This window comes from Typopeltis vanoorti, chromosome 10 (assembly GCF_054136105.1).
Source record: "Typopeltis vanoorti isolate ZY-2024b chromosome 10, IOZ_Tvanoo_1.0, whole genome shotgun sequence".
Classification (NCBI taxonomy): domain Eukaryota; kingdom Metazoa; phylum Arthropoda; class Arachnida; order Uropygi; family Thelyphonidae; genus Typopeltis; species Typopeltis vanoorti.
In genome coordinates this window covers 115,947,965-115,975,528 of record NC_143558.1, presented here as the reverse complement: position 1 = coordinate 115,975,528, position 27,564 = coordinate 115,947,965, and the positions used below count along the sequence as shown (strand labels likewise).

General features: G+C 34.7%; 1 protein-coding gene across 5 annotated transcripts in view; it reads left to right on the top strand.

Moving 5' to 3' along the window:
* The window catches only part of LOC150102724 (follicle-stimulating hormone receptor-like), a 315,182-nt gene that overhangs the window by 203,150 nt on the left and 84,468 nt on the right, over nucleotides 1-27,564 (top strand). For 2 of the 5 annotated variants that reach the window (XM_090398880.1, XM_090398882.1), the window contains exons 2-3: nucleotides 19,410-19,484; nucleotides 21,144-21,218. In XM_090398880.1, coding sequence (XP_090255006.1) covers nucleotides 19,410-19,484; nucleotides 21,144-21,218 — 150 coding nt within the window. Of the gene's footprint in view, nucleotides 1-19,409; nucleotides 19,489-21,143; nucleotides 21,219-22,815; nucleotides 23,063-27,564 lie in introns of those variants that run through there. The other 3 variants (XM_090398883.1, XM_090398884.1, XM_090398881.1) reach the window with 2 other exon arrangements.

Below are 27,564 nucleotides of genomic sequence, written 5' to 3'. Positions count from 1 at the left end.
AATGAAAAATAGGCAAATTTCTTTGAATAAGATGTTAATTAGTCCTTGACACTTTCCGACATTGCAGTAATTCTTCTTTGCACAGTCATCCTGTTTAACTGAATGTTCTCAACCTTTTTGGCTGATTCAGGACAAATTTTTTAGCAGCTATCTCAAGGCAATCTTTAACGAAATCTCCATCTGTAAGTGGCCAGCACCTTTTTACTATAAAGCGAGATATTTCAAAACTTATTTCTGTTGCGATTTCGAATCTTGAATAGGTTTTGTAAACATCACTTGCTGACCTGTCAATTCTCGTTTCAAAAATGAAATCTTTTATTTACGTAGTTCTTCGGGTAGATTTGAAAATGTAGAATGCAGACTTTCATAGTATCCCTTTATAATGTATTCTTTTGGTATGGCTACAGCATTTTTGCAAATCAAGCACACGATATTATTAAACGACTGCACAAAACCATATTTTTCGGTCCAGTTACCCTGAAACTGCCGTTTTTCATCCTGTAGTTTGCGTTTTCTACTTGGCCCTGCTTTATCCATTGTAGAATTTATTTTTTACCGTTTCCTAAAACAAAATACTCATATGACAAATAGACGAATTATAAAATTTGTTAACATTATTACTAACCGATTATCGTAAGAAACAGGCAATCGTGACGTCACAGCTACTTTGCTTTGCGCATGTACCATTTTTAAAAATTACCTATCGTGTTACTTGTTAAAGTTAAAATAATACACGGTGAGGCGGGCCGCCAGCAAATCAACGGAGGACCGCATGTGTCCCGCGGTCTGTGCATCCCTAATCTATACTGATCAAGTCGCTACTTTTGTAGTGACTCATATTGGTACATCAGTATATCTCAATGTACATCAGTGCATTCGCTCAACTACGGGTTCAGAGAGTTTACAGTTGTGGCAGATTGCGTTAAGTATGGCGTGACATATCTCTCTGTAGCGCAGATGTCTAAAGGAAATAATTGGAAATCTCTGGTATAGAGTAAGGCATCACGGAACACCCTCTTCATATCACATTGATTTGTTCGGGAATGTCTGCTGCCAGTATAATCTTATTTATCAGAGTATCGACTTGTACTCAACCGTGAAAGCATCAGCAACAGTAGTGGTGTATTGCGGTCCTTCTCTTGGATCCAACTAGCACCCTTTAAAGTGTTAGAAAATAACTATGAAATATTTACATGGAACTAGAAAATATGAACAAGTGTTAGAAAATTTAAAATGGAATTAGTATTCCGAACAATTCTGTTTTATTTACGCTGTGTTAATTCTGTAAAAACGATTCATTTCGGTATCACTATGATAACGTACCATGTTATAATGCAAGACATAGCAAGATAGTTTCCAGATGTAGAAGTGATATTCGACATTTACCGGAAAGTCTCTTCTTGGTAGACTTTCCAGACTTTAACTGTGGCCAAAAGGGCACAGAAGTTAGTGAAATATTCATATGTCCTTATAACATTTACGACAGCGTATATCAATAAGAGCAATGAAAACTGGATGAATGAAAGTGGCTTCTAATCTCTCCTGTTATCGGAATGTTAATGGGAGCTATCATAAGTAGAAATCGATTCATATTAATTCATAAATCAATTACCCATTTCATGATTTTTTGAAGAAACGAAAACAAAATCGTCAAGTTCCTTTTTTCTCCATAGAGAGAGAGAGAGAGAGAGATAAGACCGAGTTCTTTTTAGTCCGAGCTAATTTTTTTTGAAAAATAATTAAGTCTTCTCCAGCAGTCACAAATAGCAGGGCACATGGCTATCGATGATTTCCAAGGCATCGGAGTGAGCACATCACAGACAAATTCTTGCCATCTCATTATGCTCCAGACAATTTCGGAGAAATAATAACTTCTATAAATCGATACTCATTACCTCTAAGGCACTAAATTAGGTTAGCATAAAGTTTCTCCAGTTAACTTTCTTCTTATGATCTGTCTGATATTTTACAGTTGGAGAGCCAATTTTCTCTCTGGTTACATAAAATACTGGAAGTTCCCTACTGCATCTAACTCCAGCGAACACAGGGTTCTATTCTTTCAATTGTTCTTTTTCCTTATGTCCATAATCTTTCAGTTGACTGCATATTCAGTCCATAGTTTGTCTGATAATAGTTCATTACTTTTGTCTTTTTATTTACTGCACATTTGAAATTATGACTGAGTAACTAAGACCAACGAGGCCAGTATATTATGCTCATATTTATTGATTCTCTGGCGCCCGTTTGTTTTCCAAGATTAAAAACTGAGGTTCTGGATACAAAACGTAGAACATCGACTACATAAACCCTGAAACTGATATAGACATTTTTCAGTCGGGAACCTGAATAACTTTTTATTAACAACAGGGGGTAATGAAAACACATACACACACGCACTTCCTAATAAAACTCTTTCCTCCAACTCTTACTTTCAATATATTCTTCAAATCTCTAGAGAAGACGACATTCCTATTTTTAATCTTCTTGGCATCAGTTTACTGATGTATCGAGAAAAAAAATCCTTACCCTCTCTTCTAATATCTAATCACATAGAGTTCCTCGAAAAGGTCTAGAATTTCTCTCGCTGCAGAATTTGGTCCCTTTCTTCCATGCAGGCATCGCACTGTAACATTTTCAAAATTTTCCAGAAATAAATTTTGAACTAAAATTAAAAGAAATTGAATTAAAGATTTACTTGACAAATTTAACTAGCATATTGCAGAATCATCCATTGTTTCAGTTATCATTACATCAATGTAGTAGAGCCTCCGTACCTCAGTAGGTATAAACGAAACCCTTTGGTAGGAAAGTCCAACACATGAGGAACCTTTATTGACTAAAGGTGAATTAGCCGGTCTCATACGGAGGTAGGGGTTTTTCGTCCTCCAGCACAGGCAAACCGGTCCCGTGAATACACGCATCTACAGTGATAAAAATTGTCAACCCCCCTTCCCCTCAACGCTAGACTCTGCAACAAACAAACGTCACATAATCATAGGGGATCCTGCACCAAGCGGGATAAAAACGCTACAAAGAGAAGAAGATCATATCAATGCAGTAAATTATAGTAAAAGTTTACGGTTATCATTATAGTAAAATGCCAAGATGGTTTTCCGAGTGGTTGGCGCATACACTCTCCAATTAACAGAATGTAGGGTTAAATCCGGTCTTGGACATGAATGTTTGTGAATTTTAGATGGGTGATGAATGTTATCGTCTGGTGTGCAACCGCCTCTCCCTGTTACCAGAAGACTGAAGTGGCCCTCACTGAATAATAATAATAATAATAATAATAATAATAATAATAATAATAATAATAACATTCTATGTTTGGTCTCCATAGCAGGGTTTCTGGATTATGAGGCTATGTACTGAGGTATTATAGGTTTATAATCTTTCGTGGATTAGTCGCATAAAACATAATAATTCAAATATTTGATTTATATTAATATTTCTCAGTATTTATAAAGGTAGTAATACTATACGGTGGAGGAAGCTGAATAGGGTCGTCATATTTTACTTCTACACTGAGTTAGCTTTACATTAGGAACACCCCATCCCGATTTACATATTAGGCGCGATTACAAAGTACCACTTATCCTCTGTACGTAATCGGTAAACGTTTGTTAGTAATTGCGAAACGTGGCGACGTAAGCCAATTTAACCGCGGACAGATAGTTGGGGACCCGGAGGGCAGGTACTAGTATTTCGGAAACAGCCACACTTGTTGGTTGCTCCCGTGCTACTGTATTAAGTACCAGGATTGGATTAACCATGACATCCACCATAAGGGCTAACATTGGACAGCTACGCGTGGTTGGCCTAGAGGTGAGCATGAGATGTCACGACTAGTATCTCAGCAACTACATGCAACAGCCAGACAGCTTATCCATCAATACAAAGGCAGGGCAGTTTGACCCATTTTCACATGCACTGTACCTTCATAATGGGCCCTCGACAGATGGAAGAAGGTCGTCTGGAGTGATGACTCCCATTTCCTGCTGCACCATGTTGATGGACGGGTTCGCATTTTACGTAAACATCGTGGAATCCTATCCCCTGGTTGCACAGTTGGGATTCCATAGGCAGGTGGAGGTGCTATTATGATCTGGGGAGCTTTTTCCTGCCACGCCTTAGGTGCGCTGGTTATCATCCCACAAACACTAAATAGGGAACGCTACATGGACCTGGTAGCTGACAATCTCCATCCATATCTACAGGAGGTCTACTCCGATCACAGTGCCATCTTTCAACAGTATAATGCACCTTGTCATCGGTCTCGTACAACTACTGAGTGGTTGGAGGAACACGACAAAATTCGCCACATTGCCTTGGCCCCCAAACTCCCCTGACTGTAACTCAATTGAACATGTGTGAGATATGCTAGAACGGGGTGTGAGAAATGCTCCTCCTCCTCAACGGAATGAGCTTGAACTGACGGAGTTGCTGCTACGGACATGGGTCGAGTTGCGCATAGAGGATGGTCAACACCTTGTGGAATATGTTCCTAGACGTCTGCGAGCTGTGATTGCACAGAGAGGTGGACCAACGCGTTATTAAGCGGATGTTCCGTGCAAAGCTAACTCTGTAATTGCGATATTCTCAGCTGCTTCGCGAAGATTTAAAAATAATATAGGTTCTGAAAGACGTTGCAATATAGCATTTGTTGTAACTACAGGAGAGGGGATTCCACCTCCTGCGCGCTTCTCATACCAAGCTCCAGCTGTTTGCCAAATTCCAATAATCAAACAAATAATAAGAATATTTATGTTTAGAAGTTATATGTTCTATAATAAGGACTGGCCAATTCCGTGGGATTTTTGATTTCGAATGCACGGAGAAGTGTGGGTCTACGCGTGAGCGTAAATCAGGAAGTAAATTATATGTTAACTTATATGTTTGTAAGTTTGATGTACATATATGTATATAACTCATAGTTTTAAAACAATATTAACATGTTAAAACTCATGTTAAAATATATTAACAGTTTCTATTAAATGTTCCGAAAAGGTAATTTTATTGTTGTCACGGACAACAACAACAAAAAGAAAAAGAAACTACGAAATCTGCTGACTTATTCTCAACTTGTTCCCGAAAATTCTTTTAATTAAGTTTTTCATTTTTTTCAAAGACTTACACTAAAAACAAATTCATTTATTTTCATTTCGCAGAAATTGTTTCATAAAAAATTTTAAGAAATTCTTTTTTTTTTCTGTTGAATGTATAAATATTTACTTAAATATTTGATAAATTACTTAAAATTACTATGATAAAAATTACTTAAATAAATTGTTGAATATAAAATATTTACTTAAGAACTTTTAAGGTGCTAGCTAAACCAGCATCCTAAAGTCATACTTTTATTTCGTTCCTAATAAAAACTTTGCCTTTTTTGTTGTTGTCCGTGACAACAATAAAATTACTGTGTATTTTGCTGTTGGAATAGAATGATCAGAAATCTTCCTTTTTTTTTATGCTTCATGAAGAATCTAGTTTACAAGAAGAAAATGTACTGTCACCAACAATATGTTCACATGATGATTAACTACTCCGTTAATGACACGAGATGCGATGGACTGGAGAGCCCTTTCTTCTTTCCTTTTTTTTTTTGTATGTTCGGGATTCGTTGTGAAGGGGTCACTTGTATTCACCCCTAAAAGAGAAATTTGTTATCTTGCTGTCCGTCTTAACCTCATCAGTACTCGTACAGAGCAGTTCATTGCAAAAAAAAAAGTAAACTATGTGCTCATGCTATTTCAGTCCTTCAGATGATTTCATATACAGATCAAATGCTAATAGAAATACTCCTAACATATTAAAATAGCTATATTTATAAATTAACTTCCTATCACAATAAAAATGATAAAATCTTCTTGAAAAATTTTAATTATTGAATTAAGAACATTAACAATTCAACTAACTTTCTCGTTTTATTTCTTTATGAGATACTAGCGAAAGAGTATATACTTGTAGTACATCAGTACCGCAGGCGTACAGAGATTTTTATTTATTTTTCCTTAATCCGACATTTGCGAACATCCATCCATGCCGACGCGATTCCATTCCACAACTTGGTGGTTGAAAGCAGGTACTTTGTCAACTCGGCTAACTAGACCGGCCTAAAAAAAAAGTTATTTTTATGAATACTATAGATATAAATATAACTTTATATATAGAAGTAAAACTTTGTATAAGAATAAATCAGTTTTAAATATAAAACTGAGGAATGGTATTTCAAAATCATATGTAGAGTAACCACATCTTATAGGAGGCAAAGTTTCAAAATGGTAACATGCTTCACGCAGATTTCTCGCAAAATAATATATTCGGAAAAGAAAAAGATTACTTAACTTATTCCTGATTTAGTATCACTTGTATGCACCATATCATTATGGTGCCGATGCTTGGCAGAGCATAATCCGAAGATGAAAATTCTGTGGGATGCTAGAACGAACCGGTTCACTTCTTATTATTTTATTTTTGTTTTTTCGTGAGAATGGAACTTTAATTTGACGACTTCAACTCTTTTGCAGGATTCCAAACTTAAAAAGAAAGTATTTTTATCTACACAAATAGCTTTTGTGTTTGTTATTTGCAGTTTATTTATTATCTACAAATTTCTTGCTACGTTAGGTATTTATGCACTCCGCCTATTACTCCCTTGACATGCTTTTTAATAATGCATCTCTAAGTTCGGTAGAATTTCTAGAACTATACACCTCTTATGTGGCTATAAATTCTATGAGAACTGGAGGAAAAAGTAATTTAGCAATGTTTTATTTTATGCTATTTTCATGTATTTGCATTCATTCAATATAATCACTAGCAGCAAATTTTCCCACATAGCGAAGAAGAAATGGTTCTGGATCATCGCTAGTAAACTATCTAAAACACATAAGAGATCCTATTTGGTGGCTAATGGAGATCCTATTTGGTCATCTCTAAAATAACAGATTTATCGATGGCATTGAGAACAAATTCTGTCCATATATGGTAGTATTGTGTTATAGGTTTTGTGACCTCTCATGTGTGTGTGTGTGTGTGTGTGTGTGTGTGTGTGTTTACGTGCGTGCGGGTGCACGTGCGATGGACATAAAAAATGTACGAAATTTCGCTGTTCCATTGGTTCAGATGTCGCTTGAGAGACCTCATGTAAAAACATATCGTACAGTACTACGAACCCATGTAACTTCATTCTTAATTCATGAGCATTGTTCTGGATTTCTGAATATATTTTATATACTACTGATTAAGCTCTCTTCCTTCCCTTACATGTTATCTGTCAACAGGTTGCAGTGCAATATGACTCACTAGAAAGAAACTCTAACCACAAATGCTACATGTACAATTTCAGTCTCTATTCATTTGTTATTTTTTGCATTGCAGTTGCCAAGGTTTCCTCAATTCTTGTACATGGTTTTATCATTTCCACTTCACTTGCTGATTGTTTGAATTCATCCATGTTCAGCAGTCTTTCGTGCGCATAAAATAATACAGCTTGCTCTTTCTTTGTCGACTGTTCTTCTTGCATTAGGGACACTGTACTAAAGGTCTCCAGTATTCTTTTTTTTTATTATCTTGAACTTATTTTCGAAAGTACTTAAGATTAGCTATTCCAGTGGTGATGATTATTTAATAAAATAACACTTAATCAAAATTTAACTGGTGTAAAAGAAGTGGAATATCAATGGCAAATACCCAAATAAATGAATGTAATTAAATAAATTATTTATACCAAAATTCGTTTAAAAAGAAGATGTCTAAGAATGATAGCATGTACCTGACTTATTAAAATGATATAGCAGCCATTATTGCTGCGTTAACTTTACAATTGTGAATTTTCTTACTGCTAAAGTTACTTAAAATATCGGATTTTAGATAAATTGGCGTCTTAATAGCTATTATGTTTCGTTCTATAAGCGTAATAAAAAGAATGAATATATAATTGGTATTTTAAAAATGATGAATATGAATGTGAAGTTTTAAACCTCACATAAAATCGCCTTCACTGTTTGAATCTATCGCAATATCGATTAAATATCTTGGAGAGCAAACATATACCTTCCATGACGCCAAAGTCTCTCACAGTGAAACTTTATGGCTTAGCAATAAATCTTTTTTTTCTCTCTCTTTCTCTCTTGAAGTGTGGATTTCTGTGTCAATGCATCCGAGTGGCGATTACAGCTTAGAAAAATAAAATGTCCCGCTCTGCAGTTTCTCACATAACCTACTTAACCTTAATATTCTTCCAGAATTCAGATCGACAGAAAGCATTGACCTTCTTAAGACAGATATTGACTCGGCTTTCCCTGCAGTTCTCATGCTCAAAGTCAAGAGAAAGGATTTCTTTCTAAAATAAACAAAAGGGTTTACAGTTCTCTCCTAAAGTTTAGAAACTAGACTTCAAATACTTGGTTCAGTGTGTGCAGTAACTCTTCTCTTTTAGCATCATCATTTTCTGGTACATATCTTCATGAGGTGTACCATATTTCATTTCCTTTCATTAATTTTCTTTGAAACAAGCCTATTATTTGTCATTTCTTTAATTTGACCACACCTCTTACACATCTCGCAATTCTAAAGCGCTTCATTTTGATATTTGGGATATTTTTATGTCATTTTGTTCAAATACTTCATTTCGCAAACTTTTTTTCAAACTCTGTTCCGTATAAAAGAACTCGATATTTTTTTTCCATAGCAATCGTAGTAATATAATCGCTTGATTTCAATAAGCATTGACGAACCATTTTTATATAGTTTTGCCTGATATCATCTATTCATTCCCTAAATTTTTCTCCGAACTCTCACATCCGTGAACTCCAGACTTTGTTCAATGCATTATTTACAAACTAGATATCCGATGCTTATGTCAAAATTGGTTTGATTAGCTCGTTGGTTTACATCAGGCCGTTTCTACATTTTGCGGAGCCCTGTGCGAAATGGAGAAGAGAGGCCCCTGAAAGTTAGTAACATTTATGGAAATTTTAAATGGAAGAATATCTTGTTAATTAATTAATTAAATTAAATATGAAAAATATTTATGCACATTAATAAACAAGTATGCTCTTTAGCATCAATTTAAGTAAAGGGAAAAAATTAGTTAAAAAATAAATGTGTTTGTATGTACATGAGATATTATTTTATTATGTAAGTACATATTATCATATAAATACGCCAGAACAATGATTTATTTAATAATATAAATAATAATATAAAAATATGAAAAAAATATCCATTTTTACTATAAAGAATGAAATATATATATAACAACTAAGATTTAAAAGAAATCTTAATATATTAAATTTTATTTAACCTAATGCGCTTATCATAAAATCATCTATAACGCTATCAAAATTCAAATTTTTTGCAATTTCATGCTCTATAGATATTATTGCCAGGGACGACAAACGTTCTTGAGACATAGAAAATCGGAAAACGACCTTTCTGCTGATGCGACCGTAACTAGACTGGTCAATAATATTTTAAATGTCGTAGTAATATTTGGATAAATATCCGACAAATTATTTGCAATTATGAATTTTAAAATATTAATGGGTGCATCTTCTGGAACAATATTTCTAAAAATAATTAATTCATTGTAAAATTCAGATTCATCAATATCTGTATTTAATTTTTGATACAGCTGTTTGCAGCAAACTTTTAATTCATTTTCTGTCATTTTTCTTATTAATTTCATATCATAAAGAAATCCAAATGATTTGTGGTGAATTTCATACAATTCAAATCTTTTTTTGACAGACTGTAGAGCAGTATCTAAAATTACAAAAAAAGAAATTTATCCTAAAATTATCTTTGTTATCACCTATGTGTGATTCATCAGGCGTTTCATAATCAAAAAATACTTTTCTTCGACGTACTCGACTTTCTTTAAATTTAATTTCTATTTCTAATAGATTTGACAGTTCTTTAGCAATCTCAAAACAGTTACCAAATCCTGATATCTCTGCTCTTCAAAGTACTGCACTAACTCTTTAATATGCTTAGTTGCTACGTCTATGGGAATTTTTGCATTTTGTAATACTTTACTTACTAAATTAACTTTTGACGAAAGCTCATACCAAATTACAAGGCTTAGTATAAACTCAAATGAATCTATTTGTTCATATATTGAAACCACTTCTACTTTGATAGTATTATCTGATGCAGTTTTAGATAATTCTTTTAGTGCATTTAAAAATTCTGGAATTTGAAAACGTACAGCTCTAACTGATTCTATTCTACATTCCCATCTTGTATCACATAACGGTTTTGGAGTTAATTGTTTAACAAATTTCTTTAATATGTCCCAACGTGAAGTTGAGGCAGCGAATAATGTACATATTTTTTGTATAACATTAAAAACATTTATTGCTATAATTGATGTTTTTGCGACATCTCCTAAAATCAAATTTAAATTATGACAGGCGCAAGGAGTATAAAATGCCTTTTCGTTTTCATTTAAAATGTAAGCACGGACTCCCTTATATACTCCTTTCATATTCTCTCCGTTATCATACCCTTGCCCTCTACAATCTGACAATTTAAGATTTAATTTATTCAAAAGTGATTTATATTTTCATATATACCTTTACCAGTAGTGTCATTAGTTGTTAAAAACGTCAAAAAGTGTTCACGATCAATATCTGCTTCAAATATATGTAAAAATAAAAAAAATACAGAAAAATGCTCCTGATGACTAACATCAGGAGTACAATCGAGAATTATTGAATAGTACTTTGCCTGTCGTATCATATTTATAATATTTTTTTGAATTTTGGTTCCCATACCAACGATTAATTCATTTTGCACAATGGGTGACAGATACAAATTTTGTTTCTTACCTATAATTATTTTTTTCGATCATTTAATGCGAATTTAAATCGCATTAAATGATCTTTTAAAAGTGGATCAAATCTAGGATTCCAAAAAAATTATCATTATGGGCTGTGTATAAAGTATCAAAATTACCTCTAAAAGCCAAATTATGTTCGGATAAAACCGTTCTGCTTCAAATTGTATTGTGATTTTTTAAATTACATTCCATTTGTGTCCATGAATACATGCATTTCATGTGCACTGGATTTCGTTCGTGCGACTTTAATCTTTCACTTACATGTCGCCAGTCAGAAAAGCTATTATTAGGTAAAAAATTATCGTCAGAAGAAAATAATTTGCAACAAAAACAAAAATAGAGTTGCAAGAGTTTGAATATACTCAAAAAAACTAGAATTTTTCTTCCGCTCAAGACGTTACTTCACCTCCGAACAGCTACTAACGTTATACAAGTCACAAATCCGCCCAACTATTGAATACTGCGACCACATATGGGGTGGGGCCCCTAAAAGCTCTCTCAAAATGCTCGACTCAATACAGAGGAGGGCAGTTAGACTTATTAATGATCCATCCCTTACCAACTCTCTTCCCCCCCCCCCACTTTCACACAGACGTTTGGTCTCTGCAGTATATTCTATAAATATTTCCATGGGAAATGCTCATCCGAAATAACATCAATAATCCCCCCGCTCAGTACTAAGCTCATTAGAACACGTGAAGCTGCTGCTTCACAACATCCCTAATACACCTAGAAACAAATAGAACAACAAGTACACCTAGAAACAAATAGAACAAATTTCTTTTCCTCTTCCTTCATCTGTGGAAGAGGAAAAGAACAGTCTCCCACCTGCTGTGTTTCCCAACGAATACAATTTAAAGTCATTCAAATCAAATGTAAACAAATTCCTCCTTTCCCAACCCACCACCCATACACGGTACTAATGTACTATAGGTTGACCAATCAACCTCCTGTGTATGGGCCTAAACATAAAAAAAAAAAAATATATATATATATATATACAAGCCATCTTCTGTTTTGCTTCTCTCCGTTTGCAATTGTCCTAACATGGTGAGCTATGGAAAAACACCTCTTGTTGTCATCTTTTGTAAAATCATTTTCAGTCGGAGGAGACGGTGGACCACATTGTACAATTTGTGTTAGTGTTGCGTTGTATTCAAAATTTTGGGCCATGTTGCTGGATCATCAATAGTAAATAGTTCACCTTCCTCTGGTGTCTCAGTTTTAGGATCTTCAACTCATTGTTTGACCAAACGCGCCATGTTCTCCGCTTCCTTTGAGTATTTCAGAACTCTCATTATAAATTAATATTGAAGCCGAAGAACTGTTTGTAGTTATTTCAGAACTCCCGTCATCAACTGATATATCTGAACAAATATATGCGTTCAACTTAATAAATTTAAACAGTGAATTTCTTTGGCATTCCTCAGCCGCTTCTTTTTCTTGTTTTCGCTTTCGTTTTTCATGCCCACTTGGTTATTTTCTTCCATAATAATCTCTCTCTCGACTAGTCATACTCTAGAATTAAATACGATAGATTTAATTATAAAATAAGTTAATAAATTTAAACAAAATTACTTACCTGATAAATAAATATATCTAAAATAGATAATATTAGAAAATAAATAATTCTAATACAGACATTGAAAACTGCTATTGAAGAAAAATTCTGATGGCGGATAACCTAAAACCAGTTTACACAATATATTTTTTAAGATGTTTTGCAAGTAATGTCATTTAAAAAAATTGCCATGACAGTACGTGTATATACTTACTTGTTCATAAAATCATAAACTAAAATCAAAAACTCCTTAAAATTATTAAAAACACCAGTTTTAAAATGCACTTTTCCCTTATTCTATGTTGTACGATATTGTTTTACGTATATCTTAGAGTAGTTTCAAATACTACGGCTACGATCTTATTTCGCTTACTATAACAACAATACAGTAGTTGCTTATAAAATTACATACATATATTTTTCTATATAATAATATTTTTATATAATAATTACAATATTAATTTATATAATAATTTAAAAAAAAATAATTGATTTTCTTTTTTCAATTTTTCGCGTTTTGCCGGGCCCTGTGCCACCGCACAGTTCACACACCTATGAATACGGCCTTGGTTCACATGGTTTTACTGCTGAGAATTCTTTGATATTTTTTCTTTTCCTGTCTACTTTTTAGAACTGTTATTGCTGATTTTCACACCATATATGTCACAGTAATTATATAATTACACTAAAAGCCCTTGAGTTGCAGTATATTTATCGATATAACGTCATTACAATAAAAAAAAAGAGCTTAATATGTCCTATCTGAAACTTAACAATGTAATCGGTAAAAATTTCAGATGAGAGTGCATATAACGCCGCCCTTATACATCAGACCATTTTCCTGTGTATCCATCAATTCTAACAATTTGCAATTTAAGTATAATCAAATAACTCTGTACAAGATTTCATTCGCATATGCAATTTGGTGTTTTAAAAGCTTTTTCCTCAGTACCATATCATATACTTTTTCAATATCAACAAAGCATGAATAGAAATTCATGTTATATTTCCATGACTTCTCTTGAAATAAAAATCTAGTGTTGTTAATCCCTATATTTATCATAAAAATTTTGTAAGCTTCCTTCTCCTCAAGTATGTGTATAGATTTTACCTGGCATACTCAGTAGCAGAAATTTTCCTATAATTCTCAAATCCGGTTTTATTTTCCTCTTTATGCATAAATACTGTGAAATCTTTATTCTGGTCATCTATACTTCTACCTTCCGACTAAGCCTTCGGAATTTACTGTCAACTCTGTAAATTCCTAAACCTCCCCATTTTAGCATTGTACTTGGATTATCATCTCTCTTTTCACATTGAAAGTTTCCAATGGATTTATTAATTCAAGCATCGATATACCACTCATCGTATTCCTTTGGATATCTTCTATTGCTGATCCATCCCTTGTCTGTTCATTTGTTTAGTTATTTTCGTAAGATATCTTGGCTTCCTAATATTTTATTTATGTTCTCTAAAGCTCATGCTTACCAATCAGGATTTTTTTTATATAAGTTCTTATTTTTGTGGAGGGTTACTATAAGCTACCCCTATCCATCCGGAAGTTCTTTTTATTTCTTTGTTGACAACTTCGCCATACGTTGCCGTATCAGTACGTGCTTTCTTCACATTTTGCCACTCAGCATCTAAGGCTTGGTTCTTGTTTGCAAACTTTTTACATTTGAAAATATATATTAATGGTCTGAAAAAGTTAACAACTTGCAGTTGTAGACTTAAATATAATATTAGTGGAAAAAATAAAAGTGTTTGAAACATTTTAGAACTAGTCCATGAGCAGAATGCTCTAATTTATTTAGTTTTTGTGTGTTTTCCCTTTCAGCAGCACCAATAAACTACAAATGTAATTCCTGTAATTCCTATACCATCTCCATTTATTTTTTCATTGATAATTCTTACAATTGTGATGCTAATCTTCATTCCTGTTAAACGAAGACAAAAAGGACTTCTCAAATGACATGTCTGATTATACTTTATCGTTAAAATGTATACGAGGTTTAAGCAAATAGTCAATTTAATCGGCTGTGTTCAAAATTATTAGCCCATCTTCGTTCGTTCGATATCCAAATGGGTTCAAGTATGGTAACGAGTCACTGACTGCTCTTGTTAGAAAAATCATTAACCCCAAACTTCGATCTTCTATAACTTTATATATAAATCAAAGGTTATCGATCCTTCGTTTTTATTTGAAGGAGGTGTTCTACAGGGCACAGCTTTCAAAATTTAAATGTCAAATCCAATTAATTGAGGAACTAAATCACTTTGCAAAATACCAAAATAAAGTCTCTACAGGTCACATCATTCCACTAATTCGACCAAATTTGGAATATAGTTGTTTATTTGCAATGCCACTGAGAATTCGATCCAGTGTAATTAAATTAAAGGGAAGAACTAATTAGGGTTACCTGCCCCACAAAAATTTTAAAAAGGTCATATCATACATCTATTTCCCGTCAAATTTCCCGAAAATATAAAGGAGTAGAAAATAAAACTCCTCAAATGCCATTATAGTCACGTCGTTCAAACGGGTTCAGCCAGAGATGGATGGTAGAAGAAAAGGCGTTTTTCGCAATCAATGATTGTTATCTTTCACACAGATGTCATGTAATATTGTGTGCAAGTATCCATTGACATTTTATTGAAGCGCGACTGAAACAAATTTATTATTTATTCCAATTTATAGCAGAAAGTTCAAAATTTTCAGAAATTTTCATAATCTGGGGTTTGCCTCTACTTTATTTTCTTTTTTCCTGCAGACCCCTTTGTTAACAGTGTAGTCTTATTTTTATTACTCATGTTTGATTCATTATCGTGGTGAACTCTAGAAATGGGTTTGATTTTGTTTGCGGCATTTAACACTAGCTTTTTGCAGTAAACTTAATTTTATTAATAGGTGTCTCTTTCGCCCACGAAATATTCAAGTGCGCGAACCTTTCTTGGTAGTTTTCGTAAGAGATCACTTCAGAAGAACACCTGGAAATAAACAAGATTCTTCTCAGACTGGCGAAAGACGAAACGAAAATATCTTTCAAAACCATAATCTTAGAAAACAATTCGACCGCCGCATACACAAAACCATCCCAGAGCAAGACAGGTGATAAAATAAAATCCTATGGAATTTAAAAAGGTTTGTTGTAAATCAAAAAATCCTTAAAATTCGATAAAATACTTCTCATTCGTGAGAAGAAAATATTTTACCCGAAATTCATGGGAACTGAATACTAAAACAGCGATATTTTAGATTTCCTTGGTCAGTTGCTTTAAAATGATAAAATATTTGTTTTGATAGTCTTATTCCCAGGATGTTTTTGGTTCTCATAAATGGTGACTAAAGTTTATACTCCATTGGTTTTTCGGTTATATATAAAATCAGATTTTATTCTGCTTGAAATATAATGACCTGCTTTACAAAGCACAGAATTTGTAATTCTAGCTCTACGTAAAATTAGAATTATAAATTAACAATAATGTACAGAGAGCAAGAAGCAGATCTGAAATCAATTAATATACCGATGTTTAATTTTAATATAACATTATAAAAAGTAATGGTAGACGTAATAGAATGCTTGAATTTAAATTTTAATATAAGAACATAAACCTTTCTTTAATTCTTATAGATTGAAAAAAAAACATATCAAGTTAATCATGATATACGTTTGTTTTGATTAATTCAATCAAATGTGACAGTTTTACTTAACTAAAAATCGGCTATGAATTTCTAACAATATCTGACAAGAATAGCTAATGTTGTCTTGAAGTAGTTTATTAACATCAAAATAAAAAATCAGCAACTTAGTTCTTTTTATTAACGAAAAAGCAATACACATTTTATTAACTCTCCGCAGTCAGAACTGTTACAAACCTGCTGTTATCATCACAGTATTTACGCCGACATAACCAGTGGAGTGGATTTTTTTCCTCCTGTCACTTCTGACAGCAACAGGATAGCTTTCCTTATTTTCCACCTCAACGAACTTTCATCGGCCAAAGATTTTGTTATCTTTTTCTTACCACAAACTCAGTAATGACGAAGTGAATTACTCTCTTTTTCTCTTTCTCTTTCGTTGTAATTGCGTGTGTCATTGCCTTTTTTTTTTAAGAAAGTTAATGTTACGTCCATTTGCTATTGTTTACTTTGAAATATTTTTGTTCTTTTCCTTTTATTTTGCTCGTCTTCTTGTTTTTCATTATTTATGATACTAACTCCTGAGCTGCTCAAGAATAAATTTAAAAAATATTATATTCAATACACACTGTATACGATATACGATATATACACACACCAGCCAGTGATTTAGAAATCTTTATGCAGATGTAAGTATTTTTTTTTTTTTGGCTAGATGGATGAAGCAAGAATGCTTTTCATATTCCCCGTTATCTGTAGAAGAAAATGTATGGATGGGATAATATAGGGCTATAAGCTCTGATCATGGCAGGAGGGTAACAGCAATAGCCGAGCCTCAGTTAAAACTTCATTGGCTACAGCACTGCCATCCATTACCCTCCTTGGGTACCCATTTTACTGGCCTCGTACGACATGCATGGGCTACAGTGGAGCTATTCTTATCCCGGCCACCTCACGGGGATGGATGTAAGTAAACGTCTCTTAAGCAGCATATATGCCAAATACTTGGTCACGCGCGTCGTGACGTGTTCTACACAACTACTTAAGAATGTTGCTGGTCAGTAATTCTCAATCACAATGGGAAAACAAATAGCTTATTGTAGGTGGCCGTCTGGCTGGAGCCACGATTTTGAAAGCAGCAGAGCTGACTAGTTACTCAAAAGGTGAGATATCCCGGTTGTTAAATCAGTGTAAAAATAATCCGCTTGCCTGTCTAAGAATCGTAACTGTGTTCCTAAGAAGGCTTGTACGGACAAAGAGAACTTCCTGTGTGCAGAAATTGAGCTAAGCATTTACGGTAATTAAGACTGTTCCTGACCTATATCTCACCGAACTATACTCAGAGAATTGAAGAAGGTCGGTATTAGTAATCGCATGCCTATACGGAAGCCACTGATTTCTGCGAAGAATCAGAAAGTTCGTCTATCATGAACATCGTGAATATTCATTACCGACCATAGGCAGAGTTTGGCGGTAGTCCCAAGGCCACCCAACTTGCCTTGTAAACATGGTGTTGGGACATGTCCTCTTGGTAAGGAAAGGGTCACTTAATATTGCTGTAAGGTTCCGTGTCCTGTAAGGAATATGTGACCATTGTTGCCAATGAAGTTCATCCTGCAATGTTGACTTTTTATCCAGCAGATGACGCTTGTTTGATGGACCACAATGCTACTCTCCATCGCACAAGAATTGTTTAGCAGATGCAACACGGTATGAAATAAGTTTATAATTGAATGGTTGGGATGTGTATGTACTGATATAGGTTATTCAATGTTCAAATTTATTCCAAAGTGCGTTGTGAGTAGTATAATCCACTTTTTGGTGCACTCGAGACCTCTTACCATTCTTTTCCGATGACACACAATGGAGCTGACGGATACCGTAAAAATACCTTGTTTAAAACAAGGCACGAGTGGTAAAAAAAAAGAAAGATAGAAAGGAAGATATTGTGTTATGCAGCACAACAATAATCGACTGCAAATATTTTTTAAATATCTGAGGCAAGTAAACAACAAGGAAACATTGAAATTGGGCAAATGAGATTTCACCCAAGAGTGGAGTAAAAAAAGTGGCCTTTGGAAATTCCAAAGAACAAAAAAGAAAGATCTCGAACGTTGGATCCTCATGGTATGAGCTTTCTATCAAAGAAGGATCGCATAAGTCAGATATAATAGTGTAGAATCCCTTCGTTGACTAGCAAAACACTTACCTGCTATTCACATCTGAATATCAACGTGAAGGATTGTTTCGATAACTTAAACAAATATTACTACATCCAGGATTAACTGATATGATGAGGTGAAACCTCATGAAATCTGCAGTTGATCTGGAAAATAATAAACCTCTAGGTCAGCATCCAAGGGCATCTCAGCAATAAGGACTTGCAGCACAGCAACTTTTCTCCTCATTAATGATTGACCATGATTGGCTATTGTATCAGTCTCTATACCTCTGAATAATCATTAATTTTGAAAATGCTAATTGGACTCGTATACGTTTCAGTAACATTCTGGTCGTAACGTAGAAATCAAATCAACAGCCGTTGATTTGATTTGATTTCTGCCCTCACTGTGTATTGACTAGTATCGATTCTAGATATCCTTGATCGTCATAGTATCTTCACGGCAAGCTTGAGCACATGAGTTGCTCAAAATTTGACGTTAAAATAATGATCCTGGTCGCTAAAAATAATTTAATTTTAATTTTAATTTAGTTATAATCACGTTTTCTAATGATACAACTGGAAATTTCTGTAAGTAATTAGGCAGCTATGAGTTATATTCATGGTGTTTGTATCTGAAATTGGTATACTGCTGTGCATTAAAAAAAAAAAAAATTGTACCAAAATAGCATATTTTTTTGTTTAAGTTTCATAAAATTATTAATTTACTAATTTTGAGAAACCGCAGATAACAAAAATCTGAAATTAGCTCCATTTTGTTGTTAAAGAGAGCCTCTGTAGCTATCTCTGTCAAGACTTGGTTGGAAAAGTCTGGATTCAAAGATCTCTAGAATAAGAAGAACTTTCTATAAAAGGTCTTTTCACATGAACGCGAACTGATCAGTCTCATATCTGGTAAGAGGAAACATGCACTTGACAGACATGACAGACTAGGATTAATTAGATATAGGATTAACTGCTCATTCTAGATTAACTAGGTTTATATAAAGCCAAGGTTCTTGACCGTAGTATAGGCTCATTGATAGATCACTGAGTCTATACTACGTAAGCAAGGGCAAGATGAGATTTGGCCACTAAATAGCAAATTTAACGTACAAGTAAGATCATTAAAAAATAAATAACGTACAAGTAACATCATTGAAAATTTTTTCCTAAAGTACTTTTGTTTTTTCAGAAAACTGACTTCCTGTCCTTTGGAAATTCTTAGGAAAGGAGCACTTCAGGTTTATTCATCTACACTTAAAGATGTGTTAGTAAGACTATTTTTCCTCTTAACAAATGGAATGAAATTAATTACGCAAGCAGAAACTTTGTTTTGATGTTTGATGAATGTTTTGATATTTTGCAATTATATTTAAAAACGAAAATATGTAATTGATTATACATTTTATTAACAGTTTGAATAATATTATTTTTTTTCCTTAAAAAGAAATGTGAAAATGTTAAAGTAATTAGGCATTTTTAATTTCTGATTTTTTTTTCTCCTTGTCAGTGAATATCGTGCGTGCGTGTGTGTATGTGTGTGTGTGTGTGTGTGTGTGCGTGTATTGTATTTATGAGAAATTAAGTTGAACAACATAAAAACAAATTTATCTCAATAAATTCACTTTACTCCTTTTTAAAATTATAATATTCCGTTAATCTAATTTTGCATAAGATGTCTATTAGTTTATTTAAAATCTAGAGCACTTTAAAAATATATTAAGCTACCAACTAATATGAGTAAAGTATTAGGATATGTGAATACGAGTGCTCTCTGCCGAGAGACATTCTTTCTTGTTGAGACGCAGCAGAATTAGTTAAATTTGTTGGTGGTAGCGCTATTGAAAAGAATGCGAGGTCTAAACTCGTCGTAAAAATGAGTGATCATCATTGTTTACAACAAAGAATTAATATTGAATTTTGTGAGAAATGGAAAAGGAAGATACGTAATTATGAATTATATATTCATAATTACGTATGTAATTATGAATATATAATTCATAATTATATACGTATATATCATAATTATGTCTTATGCAGAGTTGTAGAAAATATGAATATGTCAAAGTTCTAAAAAGATGTTGGCAAGAATGTTTGCAAGCAAAGCACAAAAATGCATTATTTAGCTTCCTAACGTTCCAGATCTGATTTTCTCCAAGCTGAAATACTCCTTAAAATGTTAAGTGAATTGAGAGCGAATGCGTTGAAAAGAAACTAATATCTTTTGGTGAAGACTTGAAGTCATTTGACAAACCCTAATATATGCTCAAACATTCCAAGCTTTAATTCTTTTTTTTTTTTTACATCCAGTGCCTTAAACACAGAACCTCGTGTCATTATTCAATGGATCATGGATGGAACAAAACAAAATTTAGACCAGTCCCTTCTGTTTCGCAAAAACGATTTTAGTTTACCTTTCTGGATCTTTGATAATAACCAGATAAAATTGGAGCTCTTTTCTGGGACTGTCATTTACCCTTAGATGTCATTATTGATGTCACATTGCTTTTTCTGGCAATGTGACATCAATAATTTCCCCAAAAGCTAGCAATTATGGCTAAGGATGATCTCCAATGAGTGGCCTGGAGATCTGACTACCCATTGATCTTCAAAAGCAAATTAATTAATTAGGGAGCCTCACCTTTTGGAAATAAAAGCATTAGAGGATTTTTATTTAAATTATTATTCATATTCTAGTTTTTATTAATATATTTAAACCATGTAGTTTTATTGTCAGTGAAACCTGACAAGAGAAACTTGGAATATAAACTTGATCCAAATACTCCTAAGAAAAGGGGAGAATGAAATCTAAATGAGTTAAAAATTAGTACATGCTGCTAACATAATTGATATTTAAACCTCGCTATAATTCTATTTTGCAATTGTTGAGCACTTTTATTTATTTGTTTCTTTATTTATTTATTAGATATCTAGAATCGCTTAAGAGCTTCAGATCCATTGAGCCTGGAGCATTTACTGGACTTCGACATCTCCAGACAGTGTACGTATATCTTCTAGAACTGGTGTTAGATAAAAAATAATATTTATTACAATAATTCTATCACGCTTTTATCCATTTTTCACACAATACATCCCATTGAATTAGAAACCTTTAAGCAGACGTACGCAAACTTCACTTACGCAGCGTATACGTCACTACACGTGTTCTAGGCGACTATTCAAGGATGGTGCTGGTCAGTAATCGTCAATAGTGTTGATCACAACGGGAAAAACAAAGAACATTTCGGAGTTCGATAAAGGGCTTATTGTAGGTGCCCGTCTGGCTGGAGCCACGATCTTGAAAACAGCAGAGCTGACTGATTTCTCAAAAGGTAAGATATCTCGGGTATTTAATTATTGGAAAAATAACCCACTTGATTGTCTAAGAGGTGTAGTTGTGGTCCTAAGAGACTGTCATTAACAAGATCGCCGTCTCCTGAGAAGGCTTGTACAGACAAACAGAACTTTATGAGTGCAGTGCAGCAATTGACTGATACAGTTAATGAAGGCTGTTTCGAACCCATATCTCACCGAGCTAGGCTCGGGGAATTGAAGATCGGTATTGGCAATCGCATGCCTAACGGAAACCACTCATTCCTGCAAAGAACCAGAATCTACAGTGGTGTCAGGAACACCGTGACTGGATACCCGAAGACTAAAAAAGTCATGTGGTCCGACGAGTCACGGTCACCTTCTTCTATACCATAGAAGAAGGTGACCGTGAGTAGGCAGAGAGTTGGCGCGAGCTCCATGAAGCACTGAAATCAGCTTGCCTGGGAAACGCAACTCAAGGTTCTGGAGGTGATGTCATGGTGCGGGCCATGTTCTGTTCTTACGGAATGAGTCCCCTGATATTTTTCGAAGGTCGGGTGTCCTCCTATTAATATCTAAACATTGTCTCCGATCAAGGCCATCCTGCAAGGTTGGCTTTTTATCTAGCAGGTGACATTTGTTTGATGGACGACAATGCTACTGTCCATCAAGCAAGAATTGTTCAGCAGTGGTTCAGCGAGCATTGCAGTGGCTTCTACCATCGTCTCTGGCCATCACAGACATCAGATCTGAACTCCATTGAGAATGTATGGAACACGTTAGAAAAACAGATCAGGGAGCAAAATCCTCTTCATTCAAATCAGCCAGTTAAAGGACTGTCTGGTGAACGCCAGGTATGTTGTAGACGTAGATGCAATCCATCACCTTGCGGAATCTCTGCCACACCGCATATGTGCTGTAATTCGGGCTAAAGAAGACTCAACGCGATATTAAATAAACGTTTCTCATTCAGTGAGAAGTATGTGTTTCACATACGAGTATTATACTCGTATAAATAAATAATAATAATAAAAACTAGAAAATGCTCAAACCATAAAAGTAAATTCAATGTGAAAGTTATTCCAGTATTATAAAGAATTTTTATTATAACTAATAGCCTGCAGCACATGAATAAAAATGCCATAAGAAATCGATAAAATTAAAAATCATGTCTATGGAAATAACTAAAGAATGTTAGCATGTTTTGAAAATGAAACATTATTTATTTCTTTATCATTCGAAAACATCGAAATTCAAATCTATTTAAATTACTTTTCAGCTGTTTCAGAATTGTCATAATATGCTTATGACACAAATAACAGTTTGGCTACGCTAAGTAGTCGACTGTACTGATGTTCCAGTGCGAGAAGCGTTACATGCTGAATCTGGAAATTATGACAAACTCATCAGAATGCTATATTTGGTACCAAGAAATCAGTTATTGGATAGAAAGGATATAGTACGCCCACAGATACGAGACCCTTCGACACTGCTGCGCATGTCAACAGAAGGAGAATCCATTCCGATAATAGGGTAATCAATCCGTATTGTGGGATGAGTGTTTATTATTACACGTCGGAAAATTAACTTGTCTTTTATGATCATTGTAGTTTTTAAAGTGGTAAGTAATTATTTGCTTGTATAACAGTTGGAAAATTTTACGTATAAAGCACGTGATTTCGCGTGTTGGTGACCATCGCCTTATTTCTCCCCTTCAATATGAATCGACTCTTCTTGGCAGTCTGCCAACGACAGCTCTCGTCGCTTCTGTGGTCGGACTTATATCAGCAGTGCATGGGAAGTTTTGAAAACATGCTTAAATGGTGGAAACCGAATGTTTCCCTATCGTTCGAAGAACAATTAGGTTGGGAGTGAAATGGATGTGAAATCTTGTTAAACAAGATAGATGATGTGAAAGGAATAATGTGAGAAGAGGCAAAGAATACATATATGTATGTATGTATATATATATATTCTCACACACAAACACATAAACCGAGAGTGAAGGAAAAAGGTTTAATAGTATCACACGACTAGTTTCGGCTTTTTACAGCCTTCTTCAGGTGTTTTCATAAAAGAAAAGAAAAAACATTAAACATTGAATATAAAAACTGTGAACAGCACAGGAAAGTCATTATACGTATTTAACGTGAAAAAGTTGTAATTAACGTATTAATATATATATTAATACGTTATATATATATATATATATATATATATATAGCAATGTGAAATGACATATTTCACATTGCTATGACTTCCTTGGTTGAAGAGATAGAAGTGCATGAGAAGGAATTTCTACAGCCGTTGCATAACCTGGATAAGAATACAGCAATAAGGACAAAGTGTGATATCAGCACGTAAGCTAAAGGAATATTTAGCTGAACTCACTAGGACATTGAGATGTTTGTATAATTTGAATCTTAGCTCATAATAGATCCCACATGAATGGTAAGAATCAGTGGTGGCCCTTACATAAGCACTGTGGCACTGCAGCACCCCCAACGAAAAAATTAAAAAATTTAATTTTTTTGTGTTTATAAATAATAACAATGCTTACAACATTATATAAATGCAGTACAACATGTTAAAGGTTACAGGTTATGTTTTGACATTGATTGAATAGTTAATAATTGGAATTGTTTGATTAACGCTTTAGATTATGAAACAAATGCACTGCGATCTAACGCCGATATTCGTTTGCACTTGTCATTGCACGTTACGTCATTCCCACACTGCTCAAACGGCAGTGTATTTTTAGTTCGCTTACGCGCCTTATTTCTGTGAGTTATGAAACGTTTATTATTGATGTGTGTGCGTGGTGAACAATTTTTTGTAAATCTTATTTTATTTTGTTAAAATAACATAATTATTTATTCATTATAGATACAAGGCTGAATTATGGCGAGTGTCACTGTTGAAAATATGAAAAGAATAATATTTTTTCAATTATCGTTGCACGAAACAAATGCACTGCGATCTAACGCCGATATTCGTTTGCGCTTGTCGTTGCACGTTACGTAATTAGATACACTGCCGCTTGGGCAGTGTATCTAATGGTTGCCCAAGAAATATAGAAATATAAATATCCTTGTATATATAGTAATAATAGTTCATTCATGTAATTTGTCTATGTAAATATTTTTGTAAATGGTCCAGTGGCGGACGGTGAATGAAAATTTTAAGTGGGGGTACTGCATATACAGCACCCCCACTTGATTTTTTTTTTTTTTTTTTTTTTTTTTTTTTTTTTTTTTTGTATATGCAGCATCCCCACTTAAAATTTTCACCAGCCGCCACTGGCAAGAATATACGATAATCCCATTACACAAGGGTAGTGGAAAGACTTATGTGTCTAACAATCAGTCTAATTAGTATATTTAGAGTTTTTGTGAAGATCTGACACAAATAGATAAGAATGCGCATTCATAAATAACAAACGAGCTATACTTTGCAAGCAACATTTCAGTCCTGAAGATACTTCCGGCGCAAGCTTTGTTTGCTTATACTTGGATAAAGGATTAAACTAAATTTATTATAGCATTGGTTTAGTAAAGGGAGTTCACGTTTGGGCAGTTTATTCATATTATTTAAGAAGGTTACAGCTGAGTTGGATAAAGGGAATGGATACACTATAATACTGTCGGACTTTAGAACAGTATTTGATAGGATACCACATGAAATCTGTCGTCTAAATTAGATAATATATGATCGGAATATAAACTATTGGCTGGATAAATGAGTGGCAGACGGACAGCTATCAGAAAATGATATTTGGTGTGTGCGAATCTACCAGATTGGTGACCAGTGGGTTGTTCCAGGGATCATTTCTTGCACGATTGTTGTTTAATCTTACATACTTTTGATATTAATAGGGAAGGACCAGACAGGAGATCTTCAATTTGTTTGCTGCTGTTGAGAGGCAAAGCAATCAGAAATGCTACTGAGATTCAGTTTACAGGGTGATTTCAATAGAACGGGAAGTGTGGGCAAACGATAATGGCTATCCGTAAGTGTAATGCACTAAATAAAGTATTTTATAAATTTATGTTTCTGCGTGTACGTGCCTAGCTGCTAGCTAAATTTAAGACTGTAATAGTTCTTGTAGTGTCCAACATACCATTGTTTCCATTTGGACCTCGAGGTGAGTAACAAGTTTGAAGTTGCTGCTTCCTAGACGAGGGCCGGTGTAGGCTACCATCAATCCCTGAAGTAGAGCCGTTCCTGACACGAAGTAGACTCCTGTGCAGCCGCACTTTACCTGATGGGCAGTCGCTGCGGAAGATCTTCAGGCGCATGCTTATTTAATGGCGGCATATCACACTATCGTCTTAGGATTCTGCGGAGTTTCGTTTGAGAGGCCTTGTCAACGGCCGCTTCACCACCACCACCCCTAATGGCAATGCAGCGTGTTAGTCCGGAACTGCTTAGGAATAAGCAGTTCCGAACTAACCTGTCCGGGACTGCTGTCAGATATGCATTACCATGTTTATCTGACAGTTACCCTCCTATCTGTGGAGAAGGTTATCCACTATATTCCACCTGTGGACCCATTCCGCTGTGGTGAACTCTGCGACCAAATCGATGGCGAACGATTCCCGAAACTTTGGCATGAATCAAAGATGATAGCCTTGCCAAAACCCAATAAATCAATTGATAACTAATTTCCACCGCCCTATAGCATTGTTTTTCACTACTTGCAAACTTTTTGGAAGGATTATTCTCTCTTGGATGTCTCCAAAAATAGAATTCATCTTCCCCATTGAACAGGCTCGGTTTAGACCTGGAAGAAGCTGCTGCTGCGACGAGATCCTGATTTTCCCAACTCCCCCTACATAGAAGTTGGATACCAAATGGGTTTAAAAACAAGTAGTGCCTTTATGGACCTAACATCAGCTTACGGCACTATATGGAAGAAAGGCTTAGTGTAAGAGTACAAAATAGCCAAAATAATTGACTATCAAAAATCTCTAAAACTACTGGAACAAATACTCTCCAATAAAAGTTCCATTGAATTCAAAGAAATGCATAACATCTATCCTACAGGATAGAATGGGAAAAGGATCTGTGCTGCTCCATTCAACACTAGACAAGTTCCATTCAACGATATCCCTCTAACAGCCAGTCAAAAGTTTATCTAGCTAACGACATAAAAATCGCCACCCATTCCAAGGCCTAGAGTACTAAGCAAGGACTGAGCCCACTAAAAAGCTACTTTAAACCTGGAACTATTCCCTAACCTGAGCAAAGCTGTCGTTTCGGCTTTCCTTCTAAATAAAAATAAGGCTCATAGAAAATTAAAACTAAACTCCTTCAATAGGACTAATCCATGAAAGTAACCCTTGCTAACTTGGTGTCACACCAAACTGCAGCCTAAACATACTGACACCATTTGAAAAAACTAAGATATCTGCCAGGAACAATTGTTAAACAAGCTAGCAGGCATACTTGAGGTTGTAATGCCTCGAGTCTTAGAACAGCAGCCTTGGATGTGGTCTTTCCGGTGGCATAATATTGCTCACCAGTTTGCAGCCGAGTTCGTCACACGACTCTCGTGTACACAGAGCTCACTATAACAATGAGAACCATATTTGGTACCTTAAAACCTCCTCCTCTCCCAGGATTGCCTATTCTTTCCCACATCATGCTTCAGAAGAGAAGAAGCTACCACCAAAGCAATGATATCAGAAATAGTATGAACCTTCCTATACATCACGATACCTCCAACTCCTTGCTCCAGATCTCCCATAGGGCTTGTGGAAATATCAGATGATGGTCCCCAGGACTGGTAGAGAAGACTGAACTACAAACAAATACCTGACAACAGATTCAACTATCAAACCTCCAGGATATTAAATCTACTTTGACATCTCTGGAGCCAACTAAACAGATTTAGGACAAGGTTACTGTACACCCACTTACTACATCTGTGAGTCACACTTTTGCATGTGTAGTGCTGTGCCGACTACGCATCATATTACTGACGACTGCACCACACACTCATTTCCTGCAGTCCTTAGGAACTTGCATTTACG